The sequence below is a fragment of the Petromyzon marinus genome, chromosome 13, assembly GCF_048934315.1.
Source record: "Petromyzon marinus isolate PM22_M1 ecotype Great Lakes invasive population chromosome 13, UKy_Petmar_22M1.pri1.0, whole genome shotgun sequence".
NCBI classification, from domain to species: domain Eukaryota; kingdom Metazoa; phylum Chordata; class Hyperoartia; order Petromyzontiformes; family Petromyzontidae; genus Petromyzon; species Petromyzon marinus.
In genome coordinates this window covers 4,672,467-4,691,322 of record NC_133679.1, presented here as the reverse complement: position 1 = coordinate 4,691,322, position 18,856 = coordinate 4,672,467, and the positions used below count along the sequence as shown (strand labels likewise).

Here is an 18,856-nt window from a genome sequence, read left to right as displayed (position 1 = left end):
AGTATGCATAATAGTTGATCATCCAAGCTATTCGGGCACTATCAAGGCTCAACCTCACCTGATCAGTCGTGCTTCCGTGTAAAATGCACACGCTATAATATATTATTCCAGGTGATTTGTTTTTAAAGTATGGGCAGGTATTTTCCAGTTTTCATTTAATATGGAATGGTGTTCGCCACCAGTGAAACTTAACTTTTGAGTCATGTACCCCGTTTGTGCCACCTCAATCCTGATTTTCTGCCAGTTCACTTAAGTTTAGAAAGGTCAACCTCTGCAAAAGGTCATTAACTTTCGACCCCCCTGACATCACAAAGTGGCTATTTCATCAAGTTGCTTGTATACAGTAACCTACTGCAATTCAGTATTATGACGGGTCAAGTGCATTACGACACATGGCATGCATGTAATCAGAAAAAGACAAGTTGTGATTCCATTTTACAACAATATTTAATGTTAAAGAACAAACCAAGTTTTCTGCAAGATGCCAACCGAGGAGGGGTTCCAGCATGGTCACTGAGAAGCTGGTATGGAATGCTGTCAACGTAGATTTCACGAATACAGTATGTACTCGGTAGACCTTTTTACCTGATGACATTTTTCACACAGTAACACTCCAAAACAGTGAAGAGGCAAGTGCTGTTGATGAACGTCCACACAACAGGCCGGCACGTGGGTTATGGGTGGTGTGGCCAACGGAAACCCCAATCTGTCATCCGTCTCTCCATCGCAACTGTTCACGCTGTAGCTGTATAAGCCGCCGGGGGAAAAAGTCCATAGAAAGTCGCCAATAATCACTCGTCAGCGGTGCGCATGGCCAGGAGTCACAAAACGCAGGTTGCCGGGCTCCTAGCAGGTTAGGCACAGACGCCTTTAGTTGAATATGCCGGGGTCTACGTAAGGGAACGCCTCGAAGTCGCACACCTTGCCCCCGCTCTCGTCGTAGTGCAGCATGCGGAAACAGACGTCGCAGAAGAAGCAGGGGTCCTCGGGGGCCAGCTCGTCGTTGTTGGTCACCCACCTGGGGGGCGGGGGAGTGCAGCCGTTGAATGGAAAACGTTAAGAACGTTAAGAACGTTAAGCAAGAGGAGCATTGAATTAACTTTCGTAATAAATTACCCTCCGAACAACTTCTAAATAGAAATGTAGGCGATACATTTCAAGGTGCAGAAACGCTTGATGGGAGAGGCCAACAACGAATGTTGCCGGGATGCGCCTCTCACTTGGCCGTGTAGATTTTGCAGACAAGACACTTCCTCGACATGAAGCAGTGCTTGCTGACGAGCAGGGGGTACAGGGACCGGTCTTGGCAGTCATCCGGGTTCACCATCCTGGTAGGTGTTCATAAAATCGGACCACCAGAGTAAACCGCTGTGCGTTGCCCCACCAATACAAAAGGGGCTTCTCTTTGCTTCGGTCCACACAATGTTTACAAATATCGTGATCAAGGCACGTACACTGGTGTACAATTAAAAACAAAGTTGGGTCTTCATCTCCAGTACAATGTCACACCCGACTCGCTGGAAACAGATATATGAACTATAAAAGATGACTGGTAAGCCATGCACAAGTACTATGCTGGGTGTTTGCGGTGAATTGGTCAGAGCGGATACGTTAAGGTGGGATATAATGCGAGATTGTATTGTGACGAAAATGTAGTTTTTAAGTTGGTAAATGTTTATCTTCCTATGAAGATTGACCCCTGCCAAGGTAATAGGGATTTTCAACTACTGGTTCAGGGTTGCCTGTAGAGAGATAAGTGCCACCGAGTGCTTGATTTGACCAAGGAGACTGGCTCTGAATTACTTTTTTTGAATATGGCTCCTTGGGTTACATCCAAAAGCTAGAAGCTCAACGTCGCGCGTCTTTACCTTATGTCCTTGACGATGATGATGTGCTCGCAGTCTCCCTGGTGGCAGTAGAGGTAGGGGAATCCCACCTTGAGAACCAGGTCATTAAAGGTGTGGTCTTCCATGGAACGTGCCTCAAATGGCCCGAGGCCCCGGTCCAGGCAACTCGCCCACTCTACGATCGTCCTGCGAGACACCCGAGGAGTACGCATGGCTCAACACCATCATCATTACTTTGTTTTGGTGTGTTACGTTTATTGTCCTTCCCCCGCACCTCCAATTAGCACGGTTAGCTACGTACGGTGCGAAAGATCAGCATACATGCTTAATATATGAGCATAAACCATCACGTGAGCTCCGGTCATCCTCGCAATGGCTTTGGGCTGGCCATCGAACGAAGACGGTCACTGCATTGCGCGCTTTTTGAGATGCGCTTGTGCGGCCGTCTGGAACGGTCTTCCTTCCTGATATTAGCCACTGGAGCTATGCACCTTTAAATCAAGATTGAAAGCTTATTTCTTTAGAACAGTTTTTTGTGTTTAGTTTGTTGTCCTTCCCCCCCACCTCCGATTAGCACGGTCGGCTACATACGGTGCAAAAGGTCAACATACATGATTTTTATACCGTGCCTCCCACGCAAAATTAGATGAACCGAATTTATTATGCAGGCTTATGCAGTCATTGGTGACCAGGCTCAGACCATGAAATTGCTCTCCCTGAAATCCCAGTTTAACTACAGGTGGCTGTAACCTTGATTCAAACCTAGTATGTGTGCGGTGCTGGTTCAACGCCACCTGCTCACTTCACACGGTTCAGGAATTATTTTAAGAAGAAAAAAAAACAGGCAGCAGCAACAATAAAAGCAACACAATGCCACAGAAGTCCCAGAACGTGCCACCACCTGCTCAGATCCTGGCACTCGGGGAAGCGCATGTCATTGTAGAAGATGCCCTCAAAGTAGAAAAAGGCCGACTTGTAGAGGTCCCTGCTAGTGTGCTCGGGCGCCAGGTCGGGGGTGTTGCTGTACTCGCCCAGCATCTGCAGGTCGCTCACGCACGGCAGCGCATCCCGGAGCTCCGTCAGCTTCTGGCTGCCCAGCACATGGAGCACCTGGTGTGGTTTGCTGCACTTGTGCTGCAGAGGTAATGCAAAAAAAAATAATTACGTGAAATTCACCAGTACAAACCACCCCATCGAGCCACGTCGGCGCGGGGGGCCCCTCACGGTCCATGTACTTATCCCTCTGGCAATTTGCCGAGCCAGGACCAAACCGAGAAGGTCTGGCCTCACACAGACATCTGAAGAAGGCTTGGGACCAAGCAAGGCCAGAGTCGGGGTTGATCATGCTAGCTGTACATTGCGTCAATCGGCACGTTAAACTTTTGACATCGGCAGCAGTGGGAAAAAAAAAATCGACGGCACAAAGTATATTAGATGTGGTGTGCCGGGCGTGGAAATATTTCACGGGTCACCGACCCAAACAGGAACCTCTGAAATTAAGGCATGTGCGAGTGTGCTAGTGAGAGCTGGCCGGGGAGTGTGCACCGGCGAGAGTGTGCCGGGGAGTATACCAGCGTGAGTGTGCTGGTGTGAGCGTGTCGGAGAATACGTGCCGGCAAGCGCGTGCTGGCGAGATTGTGCCGGCGTGAGCGTGCCGGCAAGTGCGCGTCGGAGAGAGCGCGCCGGAGAGGACGCGCCGGAGAGAGCGTGAGTGTGCGCACCCGCTGAAGGATGATGGGGTAGTAGACGTTAACGTCGAGCAGGACCTCTCCGGGCGGGATGGCGTCCTCCGGCTCCTCAGACTGCTTGGCGTGGTACTGCAGCTCCTGCACGCAGCAAGAAAAAAGGCAGCAGCAACAAAACAAAGATCCCCCTTGTAGCCTTAAGAAACCTTTGGGGCAATTGCTATTAGCGAGCACCTGTGAAAGCAGGCACGGTACACGAGGGGGTGGGTGGCCAGCACCACGCACAAACACCTTTGTCTCCCCAGTGGCGATGTTCACACACCGCACCAGGTACTCATTGGAGGCCGAGTCGACCTAGGGGAGGCCCAGAACCGGTTCAGATAATCTTCACCGGCGGTGGCCGTGGACGGGAATCGAACTCGGGTTGCCAGGCTCGAAGCGCAGCGCGCTGACCGCCCTGGGTTTGGCCCTGCTGGCTGTGTGCACCATCTCGCTCGGGAGCCCGTGGGCTTGCCTCTGGCGGCTGGTCGTACCATCTCGCGCAGCATGGTTTGTATACGCTTGTTCGTTGGCGCTCCCGTAGGGCGCAGGCGTTGTTTCTTTTCCAGGTACTGCTGCCTCAGCCTGCACGCAAAGCACGCACAGCACACATAGCATGCGTAGCCTTACCATACTGTTGAGTCAAATCGCTGTTCGCGAGTACCCACGAAAGGTTGCCACGGCACAAGAGAGGGAGGGAGGGGGGGGCTAACACCACACACAGCACCAGGCACTGTTAAGGCTCGAGTTCACCGGGTTCGTAGTGAAGTCCGCTAACCACTACATGACCGCTCCCCACAGCAGTCACCGCAAACAAGCACACCGCATACAGCACGCACTACAACACGTGTACAGCACACATAGCACACAGCACACGATGTACACCGACACGAGACCTGTCAATCCACGACTGGATGAAGGCATCTCCCCATGGCACATCAGCCGTGGGTTATTTGACCAAAACTTCACGATGCCGGTCAGTGTTGATTGGTGAAGACCGGGAGTGTAAACCTTGGAGCATATGACAGTACAGTACAACATCGGATTTTTTTTCTGCACCGTCTCTCTGCTACCCACCAACATCGCCCCTGCCTTCAACATCTGCCATGGACGGCGGTCGGCCATCCCAAGCGCTATCCAGGCTCACCCCGCTTAGCTTTCTGACAATCTCGTTCTGTCGTGTGCCAACGCAGGGGGGTGGAATGGCATAGCTGCCATTCTTTCACTGCACGGTGCGGTGAACATTCGTTTTTATGTATTATGATGGGAAACGAAGTCTGTGTTTTTACAAATTTGGGCTTCGCGATCAGAAGCATCTTCTGATCCCGGGGGCGGTGGTCGGTGGGGGGCGGTGGTCAGCGGTGGGGGGGGGGAGCGGTGGGAGCCGACTCACCTGAGCGTGAGGAGTTCCACGTGCGGCGGGATGCTGCGTGGATCACAGTTCAGTGCCTCAGCGGGACACCGCAGCGTCTCCACTCTACGCGCGCGCAGGCAGAACACAGACACCGCGACAGACAACGACGGGGCCCCGTTTGTTGTCGTCAATGTCGGGTTGACATCACACGCGTGGTTACCTTAAGGACAAGCGCAACACGCGCGCGCACGACGTTATGCTTGCACGTGGAAAGCTGCCGCTGCTGCGTCTCCGCACCCGCACACGAGGCTCAGCTCCTGCTCCAGTGCCTCGCTGCCGCCGCGTCTCCTCGCCTCGGCGGCAGCGAAGCGGCTCCGCCACCGCTCCGCCAGACCGCGCACCCACACGGCCGACGAGTGCGAGCCGGCAACCTCCAGCCGGAGTTCATCCCCGCACGCCTGCCCGCCCTGGCCCCGGCCATGCCCCCGTCCTTCCACGGCACCGGGGGACGAAGCAGAGAGAGGAGTCGCCAGAGGAGTCGCCGCAGGAGCCGCCGCAGGAGGAGGCGGAGGAGGCGCCCGTAACCCCGAGCCGCACGCCGCCTCCGCCATCTGTTTACTTCCGTCTGCTTGATGCGCACGCGTGCTACGGGTGCCCGTGCGCCCTGCGCTGACGGTGGTGGGGAAAGGCGTTTGTAAAATAAAATACAATTTACGCGTTGCCGACTGCGGCGTCTTTGGGGTGGGGTCCAGGTCGTTGGGACGCTTACCCCCCCCCCCCCACCTCGATTCCGTAGGGCGATGACCACAACGTGAAGTGAAACAATGGTCGCACGTTTTGATTTAAAGCTTTCGTGACTGCAGTGTTAGGGGCCGTCCATAAATGACGTCACGTACCTGGGGGGGTGGGGGGGTCAGACGTTTGTGACGATGTGTGACGGGGGGGGGGGTGAGAAATGTGACGTCACATCAAAATGCGCAACTTTAAATAAATATAGACAACACTTTCTACTTAATTAGACTTTTAAATAAATGTTTTATCCTACAACATCAGAGTGCAGCGCCACATTAAATACGCACTACAATGACGATAGTTTAAAGCGATTTGAAGCATGTGTTTTTTTGTTGGGGGGGGGGGGGGGCAGAGCTTTGTGACGTCATATTTGAGGGGGGGTCTGACTTTTTGTGACGTCGTGTAACGGTGGGGGGGGAGTAAAAAAATCGTCCAAAATCGCGTGACGTCATTTATGGACGGCCCATTAGACGAAGAAGAGCTGATGATGATAATGGTGATAATGATGATAAAGATGAAAATTATGATGAAAATGATAATAATGCTGATAACAATGATGACTTTACCGACAGAACCAAAGAGTATGGATTCCTGCAGTCACGAAAGCTTCAGATCAAGATTGATGATGATGCCGGCGGTGATGAGAAGGAAACTCTTTGGACACCAACAGAGCGAGTGCAAGCGGTGTTGTTATTGTTCGGAAAATTGGATGTAACCTGCAAGGGAATCAATATATTTATGTATACCGGAGGAATTCGATGAGCTATAAAAGCTTTTTTTTAAACAGATGTCCAGTAGGGGCAAGGGGTCAGAACGTTACAAAAATATGAGTACACACCGCCTGCACGTTGCTAAAATGTTGTCTTGCACGGATGTACAAGTCTCCTGCCACAAACAAACAAAAAAGGAAACGTGGAGTTTCCACCGCTCGTGTTGCGATCGAAACGTCCTGCAGTCACGAAATCTTCAAATCAAGATTGAAATGAAGATTAAAAGCAAGATTCAACTCTCGTGGTGGAAACCGCCTCGTCTAGAACCCATTGCGCACCCTAAACGCAGCGGCTCTTGAAATATCGACGAGAAAAATAAATGTGTCACATTTTGACTTAAAACTTTCGCGGATTGCAGGAATTCATATTCTTGGCTCTTTCGGTGAAGTCGCGTAGATAGAAAATAAAATAAAAACAAATAAAGACCGCTTGTGTCGCGATCGAAACGTCGTGGGGTTTTTTTGCTTTCATTATTTCAATTTATTATTTTTAATTTCATTTAATTTTATTACCGCAAGAACCAAGAATATTCCAAAAAGACCGTGTTTGTTTGTACACCGTCCGCGCCCTAACGAGAGTGCGCGCGGCTGCCCTCCCGTGGCCACGTGCGGCTCCACAAGTCGCGGCGGCAGCGGCACGCGGGGGCGTGGCCTCGCGTCTCCTGGACGCGCGCGTCCCCAAACACAGGTGGAGGAAGACCTGCAACGGGCGGCACACTCACACACACTCACTCTCATACTCTCACACACTCACCTGAGCGGCACACACACACTCACCTGAGCGGCACTCACACTCACCTGAGCGGCACACACACACTCACACTCTCACACTCTCACACACTCTCACTCTCACCTGAGCGGCACAACCGAGGTAAGGATCTCACCAGCCCCCCACTCGCTCCCCCGCCCCTGCGTTGGACACAGCCCTTGGTTGTAAGACATTGGTGAGGACGTCACCTGGTGAGACGGTGGAGACACCTGCGGCAGAGAGAGGCGCCTGGGTGATGCGCACTCACCTGGCCGGAAGCTGTATGGGGAATGGACACCTGAGTGGACACGAAGCTGGGGAGACGGACACTCTACCTGGGGTGACGGCTGGGGAGACAGGGTACTCACCTGGGTGAAAACTCACCTGGGTGGACACACACTCACCTGGCCCCAGGTGAATCGAGAATAGAGCAGTGACTTATAACGATGACTCTATTATGACAGTTCCCAAAGGATACAAAGGCTAGCGATACTATTACAGTTCCTAAAGGATACAAAGGCTAGCGATGCTGCTGTATTAGCAACGGACAGTGAGACGTTTCACGAAACATTTCACATTGTGTTGTGCACGCAGGGCAGAGTTGATAAGAGCTGTGTGTGTGTGTCGGTCTTAATGGGGATAGTTGGCCCGAGTGATTAGCGCACTGCGCTACTAACCAGAGCACCCGAGTTTGATTCCCGTTCACGACCAATAAACGTCGCGATTGTCTGAACCGGTCCTGGGCCTCCCCCCCAGGTTGACTCAGCCTTACGTGAATGCCTGGTGCGGTGTGTATTAAACATTGCCACTGGTGAGACAAAGGCGGTCGGGTGTGGCGTTGGCCACCCACCCCGTCGTGTGCCGTGCCGGCCTTTTTGGGTGCTACTCGCTAACGGAAACTTGTCCCATAAGTCTGTGACGGCTATAAGGGGGATCTGTGCATTTATTGAGCTTAAAGGCGCTTTCTGAAACATTTACTCCGCTGGTGAATGATGGACCTTCGTCTCTGTTTTTTTTATATATAATGTATGAAAATTAAATAGATACTTGCAATAAGATCCTCACATGCATGTACTGTACAGGATGCTTCAAAAACATGTTAACACTAAAAAGGGACTACCGTTTTTAATGAAAAAAAACGAATGATAGACTGTAACATGATAACAAATGTAATGTTAACGGCTTTAAAAAGTCAAAGAGTCTCCCACTTGTTCGCCATCGTTGTCAACACGTGGCCTGGAATCTTCTTCAGGTGGTTTCCAGAGCCCGGAGGCAGCAGCACATGTCACGTGGTGTTAACATTTTTTTGGAGCGCGCTGTATAAACAGTGATGCGCTTGTATAAACAGCACTCTACTTCGCTGTACAATCAACTGTGGCTGTCATGGATAAACCAACCCCTGCCATGGGAATAAGGAATTTCCACCACTGACCTGGCACTGCCGACAGAGATGAGGACGACCACATGGTCATTGATAAACAATGACCCCACGCAAGTAACACGTTTGTAATAACAATGTATCCTTAAGTGCAGCAGATATGCTCTGCTCAATGAACCTGATGAGCCGAGTTCGATTCCCGACCGTGGCTAACAGGATAAATACAGGTGATTCTGATTCTGCAAGTGATATCTGAATTGCGGTGGCGAGATCCTATGTCCCTCGCCTGGAATGCATGAGGTCGTCGTGGGTACGATCCCTAGACCCTGACAATGCCTGTTGTATATTTGGAGTTTGCGTGTTCTTTCTCCCCTTGGTCGCGTGGATATTTCTCCACGTCTTCCGGTTATGCCCTCAACATGAAGAAACGTGCTTGTAGATTATGTGGGTGCTGCTATAGATTCCCACGTGTGATCATATAAGCCACTTCAACGCAGGGACGTGCAGTCAGGGGAGGCAGGTGAGGCACAGCTTCACCTGTCATACTCCAATTAAATAGCTGATACGAAAAGTAAAAATGAATAAACTAAACATTAAGATTTTCCATTGATCTACGTTATGAATGTCATTTCTGTACGATTCCAATCATTTTTATGGTCAAAATCGCCAAATTTGCAAAAACTGCAGGAAGAGACGAGAGGCGAGGAAGCGACGAGATCAGCCTCCCCTCTGATTGCGCAACCTCTCAGTAACTGGATAGAGTGCGGGCAATAAGCGCGTGCCTGTTACTATCTCAGTATGTCACCAATATAATGTTTATATTCTTAGCTCTGTCGATGAAGTCACGTTGAAGGGAAACAATAAAATAATAAAATATATAAAACAATAAAAATTCTCACGACGTTTCGACCATAACACAAACGGTCGTCATCAGGTGTGTCGGTTCGCATTAATTTATTTATTTTTAAGCACACCGTTATTTTTTTAAACACACCGTTATTTTTTTTTAAACACACCGCTATTTATTTTTAAACAGACCATTTAAAAGTAAATAAAGTAATGCAAACCGACACACCTGATGACGACCGTTTGTGTTATGGTCGAAACGTCGTGAGAATTTTTATTGTTTTATATATATATTTTATTATTTTATTGTTTCCCTTCAACGTGACTTTACCGAAAGAGCTAAGAATATGAATTACTGCAGTCACGAAAGCTTTAAATAAAAATATAATGTTTGTAGACCCCTTCATTTCATGTCCTCCCCTTCCATACTCCAGGTAACTTATTTCACGTATGTGTATAAAGATATTTAGGCTCGCTGGTCTCGTCATGAAACTGCAATGAAAAAGTACCAGGTGAGGCAGCTATCACATCTACCTCACTGAAGGGGGCGTATCAGACACGCCCCCCTCATCGAGGACACGCCCCCTCAGTGAGGACACGCCCCCCTCAGTATGTGAATCTGGCTCTGATACCAGCCAGTGTCTCCCCAGCCATTGACCTCACCGCACGTCAATGCTTCAATTAGCTATCAAGTGTGGCCAAGTCTCTAAAAAAAAATAGCTCTTAGCTCAGTGGGCTTTACCTGGTAAATAAAATAGTAGTAGGACCAGTGATGCCTCCTCACTCACTAACCTAGCATCAAGTACACTATGGTTAAACAGCTGTCACCAAGGTGAACCGTTTTAAATTATTCATCATCTGATTTGTACCACTCGTGCTGCAATATCTTGACAGGGCAAAACATTAGTGTTGCGAGTTGATGTATGCACCTTGGTGCAAATGTTAGTAAGCCAGTGGTGTTCACGTGAACAGGATTTTCACAAATACACCACACCTGCTGGCAAAATGTACACATGTGAAGGTTTCTACTCTTGCACAACTGGCCGACGTTTTCACAATTGTAGTCTCGTATGAATTCGTACACGAGTATAGTATTGGGAGGTTATAAGAAAAGGCTTGACACTTTCTGGCAATAAAACAGTTTGTGTTCAGCTGTTAAAACACCAAACTGAAACCTTTTGCAAGGAATCGTGTCCGCATTAATCACAAATACTCGTGGTAAACATGAAAAAAAAACACTGGTAGTCTATGCATTGTCTTTGGAACTGATTGGTCCACACCAGAGACAGCTTTCTTTCGAGCATGCTCTCAAACGGTGTTAGACCAGAGGATGCCAAAAGGCGAACAGCACAAAGACAATGCCACTATCAGGACATTGAGAGCTCGGGGTGAGCAGCTACAGCTAAACACCCGTTTTATTGCCAAAAAGGGTAAAACCTATTCTTACATTTTGATACTGGCAAGGGAGGTTCCATGATATCGGGAGGTTATTGGACATCCCTTGGGTGTTCTCGGACAGAGAACAGGCGTCACGGTGGTGAGATGTTAACTACCTCGCCTGGTATGCAGGAGGTCGTGGGTTCGATCCCCGACCTTGCTGCCTGTTGTGTATTTGGAGTTTGCACGTCTCTCCCTGTGGTCGCGTGGATTTTTATCCGGGTCCTCCGACCTTCCGATGGACTTACTGCGATGTTCCCATGTGTACTGCCGGGTGGACTAAATAGGGGAGGGTAGCGTGAGTAGTGACGGCGTCCCATAGTCCTCGCGTCGTGCGTTGTGGACGTGGGTGAAATGCGAAACGTTGGGCGTTTGTGCGCAGCCTGCGGAACGAAATGCCGACGCAGATCCAGTACTACAACTCGTCACCGGCCATGACGGGGGTGCTGCACCCCCAAACGGCGCAGTGTTCGCGTCAGCCCGTCCGGCCCTGGGACCCTTACCCACCCCACCCACCGGCACGCATCGCCCCGGCCACGGGTAAGCACACACCAGCAGCAGCAGCAGCCGCCGCCGCCGGTAACGCACGGAGTATTGGCGACGCTTAACCAGAGCTGGGCTGTCTTGATTGTTTCACGTGATAGGTTGCTCTTATCAATTATCGGTTCGATTGCTCAACTTTCCCCCACTTCAGATTAGCACGGTTGGCTACGTATGGCACGGAAAAAGGTCAACGCACGTACATACAATCGGATAACTTGAAATTGTGTGCAGGTGATGGGCACGGTCTGGGGACGACGTTGGTATTGTCAGTGGTGTCACGCCGGGCCTGACTTGCAGGGGGGGGTTTCGGCCTTTGAGAGACAGCATGTGGGGGCAGCTGACATTTGCAAAGGGGTCCGCGTAATGGAAACACAGACTAAGCAGTCGATCATTAACCCACGTTTCCATGAACCGGCTGCATATGGGCGATAGCAGCGCGCGCACAAGGGCAGAACCAAGCTGGGCCAAAACCAGGCCAAGTTGTGTTCCCATGAAGCCACTGGCCTCATCCGCTCCCATCCCATTCCACCCACCTCACCCCCTTTGTCAGCCCCCTGCTGGATGAGGGCCTCCCCACAGCGTGCAGGTCCTGGGGGGTTATTCGATCATACTTCACCATGCTGGTCAGTGCGGCTTAGTGAAGGCGGGGAGATGAGACGCAGGAGCATAGAAGTACAGATTTGCACCCAGATTTGTACTCACAACCGTCGAATTGTTCGTCCAAGCATTTTGCCTCAATGCCAACCAAACACAGCTATTAAAGTATCTACAACTGGTAGCATTAAGCGCTGTAGCTGACACAGTCTGTTAGCTTATGATCTCAACCAGAACGAACACAATTCTTTATAGCCACCCATTTCACGTATTTGCAAAAATGCAAAAACCTATCAATATTTTTTATTGAAAAGTTGCTATTTTCCAAATTTGTAGCCATTTTCCCACCAACAGTTGGGATACAAATCAGTTTCCATCAACACACGAGCCGAGCCCATTGTGCCTCGTGCAGTGTGCCATGGTCTTGCTGTAACCAGAGCCTGATGCAACGCGCCTACAGGCATGGGCATGCTTCTTGCATCGCACCCCAAACTAAGGTTTTCACCTTGGTTGGCTGGCAAACTCCCATGCGTATCGGTGTTTTGCACGAACGTACATAGGTTTTCAGCACTTCAACGCATTTATTTTTTTCTGACGATTCTCAGCCCGCGCCCGACAGATTCTCAGTTTCGCTCGGACTCCGGCTCGCGAGCGCCGTCACCTTTCGCACGCGAGCGCTTGCGCGCGTACCGGACCGTGTGTGTGCGCGCGAACGCGACTGGCCGCGCAGGCTTTCACCACCGGTCGCTGTCGGTCCCGCTGGACCGCCCAACGTGGAACGACCCACGCCACGGGCGCGCCGCCTCTCCGCCGGCCTGGCCGCGCGTCGGTCCGCGACGCCAGCCCTTCCAGTCGTCCCTTGGCCGCCGAGCTCCCTTCGCAGGTGCCCTCCAGCAGAGCCTCGCGCGTCTAACGCTCGTCGGGTGAACCGTGGTTATTCGTCGCCGCCGCATTCAAGTTCGGTTTAGAAACGCTTTTTGCGTGGCGATTCGGTTTGTCGTCCGTTCCACCCGCACCTTCGGTCAGCGCTGGTTCGCTATGTACGGTGCGAACATTACTTCTCTCAAGCTCTCACCACGCACTACCGCGGGCATCTTCAGGAGTTGCAGACGACAGCCCTCTGACGGTGTCTTTCGGCTAGTACATGCAGGTACAACCCCGACCACTCGCCAGACAGCCATCGTCGGCCTTCTCCAGTCTCTAGCTTCTCCAAGTCCTGAAGATACCCCGCAGTAGTGCGTGGACAAAGCTCGAGGAGAGAAACGCTCAACAGTACACCGCAGGCAAATCCCGCGTTTTAAATCACCACGATTGCTAGTCACACCGATCGTCGGAGAATAGTCCTTCTAGCTAAGGCGTCGGCGGTTTGCGCCCGGCTGGTTGCGGGGTCCTCGTCGTGAATGACACGGTCGTTGCGTGGCGCAGCTCGGACGATGGACGTGGGCCTGTACAGCCGGGGGCGGCACGTCAACGGCAGGATGGGCAGCCTGCCACCGTACGCCCCCTTCAATGACCCGCACCTGCTCGACTACTACACGCGCAAGTTCGCGATGGAACCCCGGCCGCCGTCCACGGTGGGTGGTGCCTGCGTGGTGCCCGAGGGCACGCGGTGGCAGCGGCGGGGATGGAAATTCGAGAAGCCACGTTGATGTTGATGACGGTGAAGACCTTGAGGTGTATGACAAGTGCTGATCGTCGTGATGATGATGATCGTGGTGATACGGATGATGATGACAATACCGGGAATCATAACAATGATGGTGATACTTACAATACCAAAGCTGATGATGAGTATTGTTGTTGTTACAATGGACAATACGGATGATGATGACAATACTGGGAATCATAACAATGATGGTGATACTTACAATACCAAAGCTGATGATGAGTATTGTTGTTACAATGGACAAAATAAAACTGATGGTAATGACAATAATGTGATTTACAATGGAGATATTTTAAGATAGTGGTGACACAGACTATGACAGTTGTGATGATGGCGATGCATGAGTACTATTTTAACCAACAGCTTAAGGTGACGCGCACGACTTGGAATAAAAAAAATAAACTCTACGTTTGACACATCCGTCACTCCTGAGTTACCCACGTTACTCCCACTGCCGAGCGCAGGCGGGGAGAGGGGGGAGTGCCCGCAGCACCAGGGGTGGCGTCCTCTACACGGTGACGGTGAAGACCGGAGATCGCAAGAACGCAGGCACCCAGGCCAGGGTATGACCAGCGGCGTGGTGGATGTCATGTGCGCCGTGCGTGCGTGTGTGTGCGTGTCTACGTATCTGCGGGGAGCGGTCATGTAGCAGTTACCACCGGTGTCGATTATCTGAACCGGTCCTGGGCCTCCCCTAGGTCGACTCAGCCTCAAAAGGTGTACGTGTGTGCGGTGTGTGAACATCAGCGGCCAGGCGTGGTGCTGGCTACCGATCCCATCGCGTGCCGTGCCGGCCTTCGTAGATGTTCGCTCACAGACACTCGCTCCAGCGGTCTGTTAAAGTCTGCACGGTGGGTGGATCTTCTCCTCCTTTGCCTTTGCGCTAGGTGTACCTGCAGATGAAGGGCTCCAAGGGCAGGGTCAACAAGAAGCGCCTCTACAAGAAGTCCAGCTCCGGCATCGGAGACTTCCGGTTCGGCCGCGGCTCTAGCCACACGTTTCGGCTGCACGGCCCCGAGCTCGGCGAGCTCAAGGCCATCACGCTTGAGGTACGGGGAGAGAGGGCGGCCACCACTACCACCGTAGCGCGTAAAGGACCGCGGCATTACGTCCGTCGTGCCTCCGTGTGCTCGAATGAGTGTGTTGCGTTTGTGCGCTCGTGTCCATTGGTGACCCCGAGCCTAGCGGTGGACATTCCCTGTTCCGATGGCGGGACTCAGTCTCACCGTAGGACGGCCCCCGCTGTTGGCGATTTTTGGGAGCGGTAGGGTTAGCGGTTAGCGCGCTGCGAACCCGGCAAGCCGAGTTTGATTCCCGATCACGGCCAATAACAGTGGCGACGAACATTTGAACCGGATCTGGGCCTTCCGTAAATGTTCTCAATCCTTAAAATGAGTACCTGGTGCAGGATGTAAAACATCACCACTGGGGAGATGAAGGCGGCTGGACGTGGTGTTGGCCATCCACCTCCTCGTGTGCCGTGCCGGCCTCCATAGGTGCTCGCTAACGGCACTTTCCCCAACAGTCTTTTGAGGCAACACGGGGGATCTTTGTCTTTGTTGTGGTTGTCAACTCAGCCTCAGATGAGTCCCTGGTGCAATGTGTAAACATCGCCACTCGGCAAGCAATGGCGGCCGGGCGTGGTGTTGGCCACCCACCCCCTTGTGCACCGTGCCGGCCTTCGTAGGTGCTCGCTGTACGACACTTGCCCCAACAGTCCGTTTAGGCTACACGGGGGGAACCTTTCTCTTTGGGGCAGCACGACGGGCTGGAGGAGCACGACGCGTGGTTCGTGGAGGAGGTGAGCGTGACGAGCGCGTCGCGGGCGCGCACCTGGACCCTGCCGTGCCACTGCTGGCTGTCGCTGCACCGCTCCGACTGCCAGATCAGCCGCACGTTCACGCCACTCGCCCGCGAGTCGCATACCGGTGGGGGTGCCCCTCGCGATCACTCGCCGCGCGTTCTATAAACACTGGCGGCGCCACGTCACATATCCGCCCCGACCTATTATCCGCCAACACCCAGTGAAATCTGCCCTTTCGTGCGTACGTTCGCTTACCTGTAAAGCACAGAAAAGCGTTTCCCCACGTTTAAAGCAAATTTGCGCTTAGTTTTTTGTCCAGTGACCCATTTGTGCATGTGTGAACATCTACAGATGTGTGAACATCAAATAGACATCTAAAGATGTTCACACATGCGACCGTTTGAGCCGGATGACACTTCACCAATAGGTTACCTTAATGACACTTCACCGATAGGTTACCTTAACAATGACACTTCACCGATAGATTACCTTAACAATGACACTTCACCGATAGATTACCTTAACAATGACACTTCACCGATAGATTACCTTAACAATGACACTTCTCCGATAGATTACCTTAATGACACTTCACCGATAGGTTACCTTAACAATGACACTTCACCGATAGATTACCTTAACAATGACACTTCACCGATAGATTACCTTAACAATGACACTTCACCGATAGATTACCTTAACAATGACACTTCACCGATAGGTTACCTTAACAATGACACTTCACCGATAGGTTACCTTAACAATGACACTTCACCGATAGGTTACCTTAACAATGACACTTCACCGATAGATTACCTTAACATTGACACTTCACCGATAGATTACCTTAACAATGACACTTCACCGATAGGTTACCTTAACATTGACACTTCACCGATAGATTACCTTAACAATGACACTTCACCGATAGATTACCTTAACAATGACACTTCACCAATAGATTACCTTAATCACACTTCTCCGATAGATTACGTTAACAACGACACTTCACCGATAGGTTACCTTAACATTGACACTTCACCGATAGATTACCTTAACAATGACACTTCACCGATAGGTTACCTTAACATTGACACTTCACCGATAGATTACCTTAACAATGACACTTCACCGATAGATTACCTTAACAATGACACTTCACCGATAGGTTACCTTAATGACACTTCACCGATAGATTACCTTAACAATGACACTTCACCGATAGATTACCTTAACATTGACACTTCACCGATAGATTACCTTAACAATGACACTTCACCGATAGGTTACCTTAATGACACTTCACCGATAGATTACCTTAACAATGACACTTCACCAATAGGTTACCTTAATGACACTTCACCGATAGGTTACCTTAACAATGACACTTCACCGATAGATTACCTTAATCACACTTCACCGATAGATTACCTTAACAATGACACTTCTCCGATAGGTTCCCTTAACAATGACACTTCACCAATAGGTTACCTTAATCACACTTCACCGATAGATTACCTTAACAATGACACTTCACCGATAGGTTACCTTAACAATGACACTTCACCGATAGGTTACCTTAACATTGACACTTCACCGATAGATTACCTTAACAATGACACTTCACCGATAGGTTACCTTAACAATGACACTTCACCGATAGATTACCTTAACAATGACACTTCACCAATAGATTACCTTAACAATGACACTTCACCGATAGGTTACCTTAATGACACTTCACCGATAGATTACCTTAACAATGACACTTCACCGATAGGTTACCTTAACAATGACACTTCACCGATAGGTTACCTTAATGACACTTCACCGATAGATTACCTTAACAATGACACTTCACCGATAGATTACCTTAACAATGACACTTCACCAATAGGTTACCTTAACAATGACACTTCACCGATAGATTACCTTAATCACACTTCACCGATAGATTACCTTAACAATGACACTTCACCGATAGGTTACCTTAACAATGACACTTCACCGATAGATTACCTTAACAATGACACTTCACCGATAGGTTACCTTAATAATGACACTTCACCAATAGGTTACCTTAATCACACTTCACCGATAGATTACCTTAACAATGACACTTCACCGATAGATTACCTTAACAATGACACTTCACTGATAGGTTACCTTAATCACACTTCACCAATAGATTACCTTAACAATGACACTTCACCGATAGATTACCTTAACAATGACACTTCACCGATAGGTTACCTTAATGACACTTCACCGATAGATTACCTTAACAATGACACTTCACCGATAGGTTACCTTAACATTGACACTTCACCGATAGATTATCTTAACAATGACACTTCACCGATAGATTACCTTAACAATGACACTTCACCGATAGGTTACCTTAACATTGACACTTCACCGATAGATTACCTTAACAATGACACTTCACCGATAGATTACCTTAACATTGACACTTCACCGATAAGTTACCTTAACAATGACACTTCACCGATAGATTACCTTAACAATGACACTTCACCGATAGATTACCTTAACAATGACACTTCACCGATAGGTTACCTTAATGACACTTCACCGATAGATTACCTTAACAATGACACTTCACCGATAGATTACCTTAACAATGACACTTCACCAATAGGTTACCTTAACAATGACACTTCACCGATAGATTACCTTAATCACACTTCACCGATAGATTACCTTAACAATGACACTTCACCGATAGGTTACCTTAACAATGACACTTCACCGATAGATTACCTTAACAATGACACTTCACCGATAGGTTACCTTAATAATGACACTTCACCAATAGGTTACCTTAATCACACTTCACCGATAGATTACCTTAACAATGACACTTCACCGATAGATTACCTTAACAATGACACTTCACCGATAGGTTACCTTAATCACACTTCACCAATAGATTACCTTAACAATGACACTTCACCGATAGATTACCTTAACAATGACACTTCACCGATAGGTTACCTTAATGACACTTCACCGATAGATTACCTTAACAATGACACTTCACCGATAGGTTACCTTAACATTGACACTTCACCGATAGATTATCTTAACAATGACACTTCACCGATAGATTACCTTAACAATGACACTTCACCGATAGGTTACCTTAACATTGACACTTCACCGATAGATTACCTTAACAATGACACTTCACCGATAGATTACCTTAACATTGACACTTCACCGATAGGTTACCTTAACAATGACACTTCACCGATAGATTACCTTAACAATGACACTTCACCGATAGATTACCTTAACAATGACACTTCACCGATAGGTTACCTTAACAAT

At 49.6% G+C, this 18,856-nt stretch overlaps 2 protein-coding genes and 1 long non-coding RNA gene across 3 annotated transcripts in view; 2 read left to right on the top strand and 1 right to left on the bottom strand.

Annotated features, from left to right (window-relative positions):
• Nucleotides 1-428: 428 nt before the first annotated feature.
• On the bottom strand, nucleotides 429-5,688 carry SNAPC3 (small nuclear RNA activating complex polypeptide 3). Its single transcript, XM_032953184.2, has 8 exons — nucleotides 5,223-5,688; nucleotides 4,965-5,048; nucleotides 4,066-4,156; nucleotides 3,569-3,673; nucleotides 2,749-2,981; nucleotides 1,869-2,033; nucleotides 1,221-1,328; nucleotides 429-1,018 (listed from the first exon to the last, which is right to left on the bottom strand). Exons 1-8 carry the CDS (start codon nucleotides 5,534-5,536, stop codon nucleotides 871-873), a joined length of 1,248 nt encoding a protein of 415 aa, XP_032809075.2. The 5' UTR covers nucleotides 5,537-5,688; the 3' UTR covers nucleotides 429-870.
• A 1,233-nt stretch (nucleotides 5,689-6,921) lies between these two features.
• LOC142924418 (uncharacterized) lies at nucleotides 6,922-12,902 on the top strand. Its single transcript, XR_012941626.1, has 3 exons — nucleotides 6,922-7,357; nucleotides 11,278-11,435; nucleotides 12,763-12,902. It is a non-coding gene; the product is annotated as an uncharacterized LOC142924418 (long non-coding RNA).
• A 556-nt stretch (nucleotides 12,903-13,458) lies between these two features.
• Nucleotides 13,459-18,856, top strand: part of LOC116942134 (lipoxygenase homology domain-containing protein 1-like) — a 145,289-nt gene continuing 139,891 nt past the window's right edge. The window contains exons 1-4 of the mRNA XM_076066939.1: nucleotides 13,459-13,606; nucleotides 14,163-14,261; nucleotides 14,586-14,747; nucleotides 15,458-15,656. Coding sequence (XP_075923054.1) covers nucleotides 13,466-13,606; nucleotides 14,163-14,261; nucleotides 14,586-14,747; nucleotides 15,458-15,656 — 601 coding nt within the window. The 5' untranslated portion in view covers nucleotides 13,459-13,465. The remainder of the gene's footprint in view (nucleotides 13,607-14,162; nucleotides 14,262-14,585; nucleotides 14,748-15,457; nucleotides 15,657-18,856) is intronic.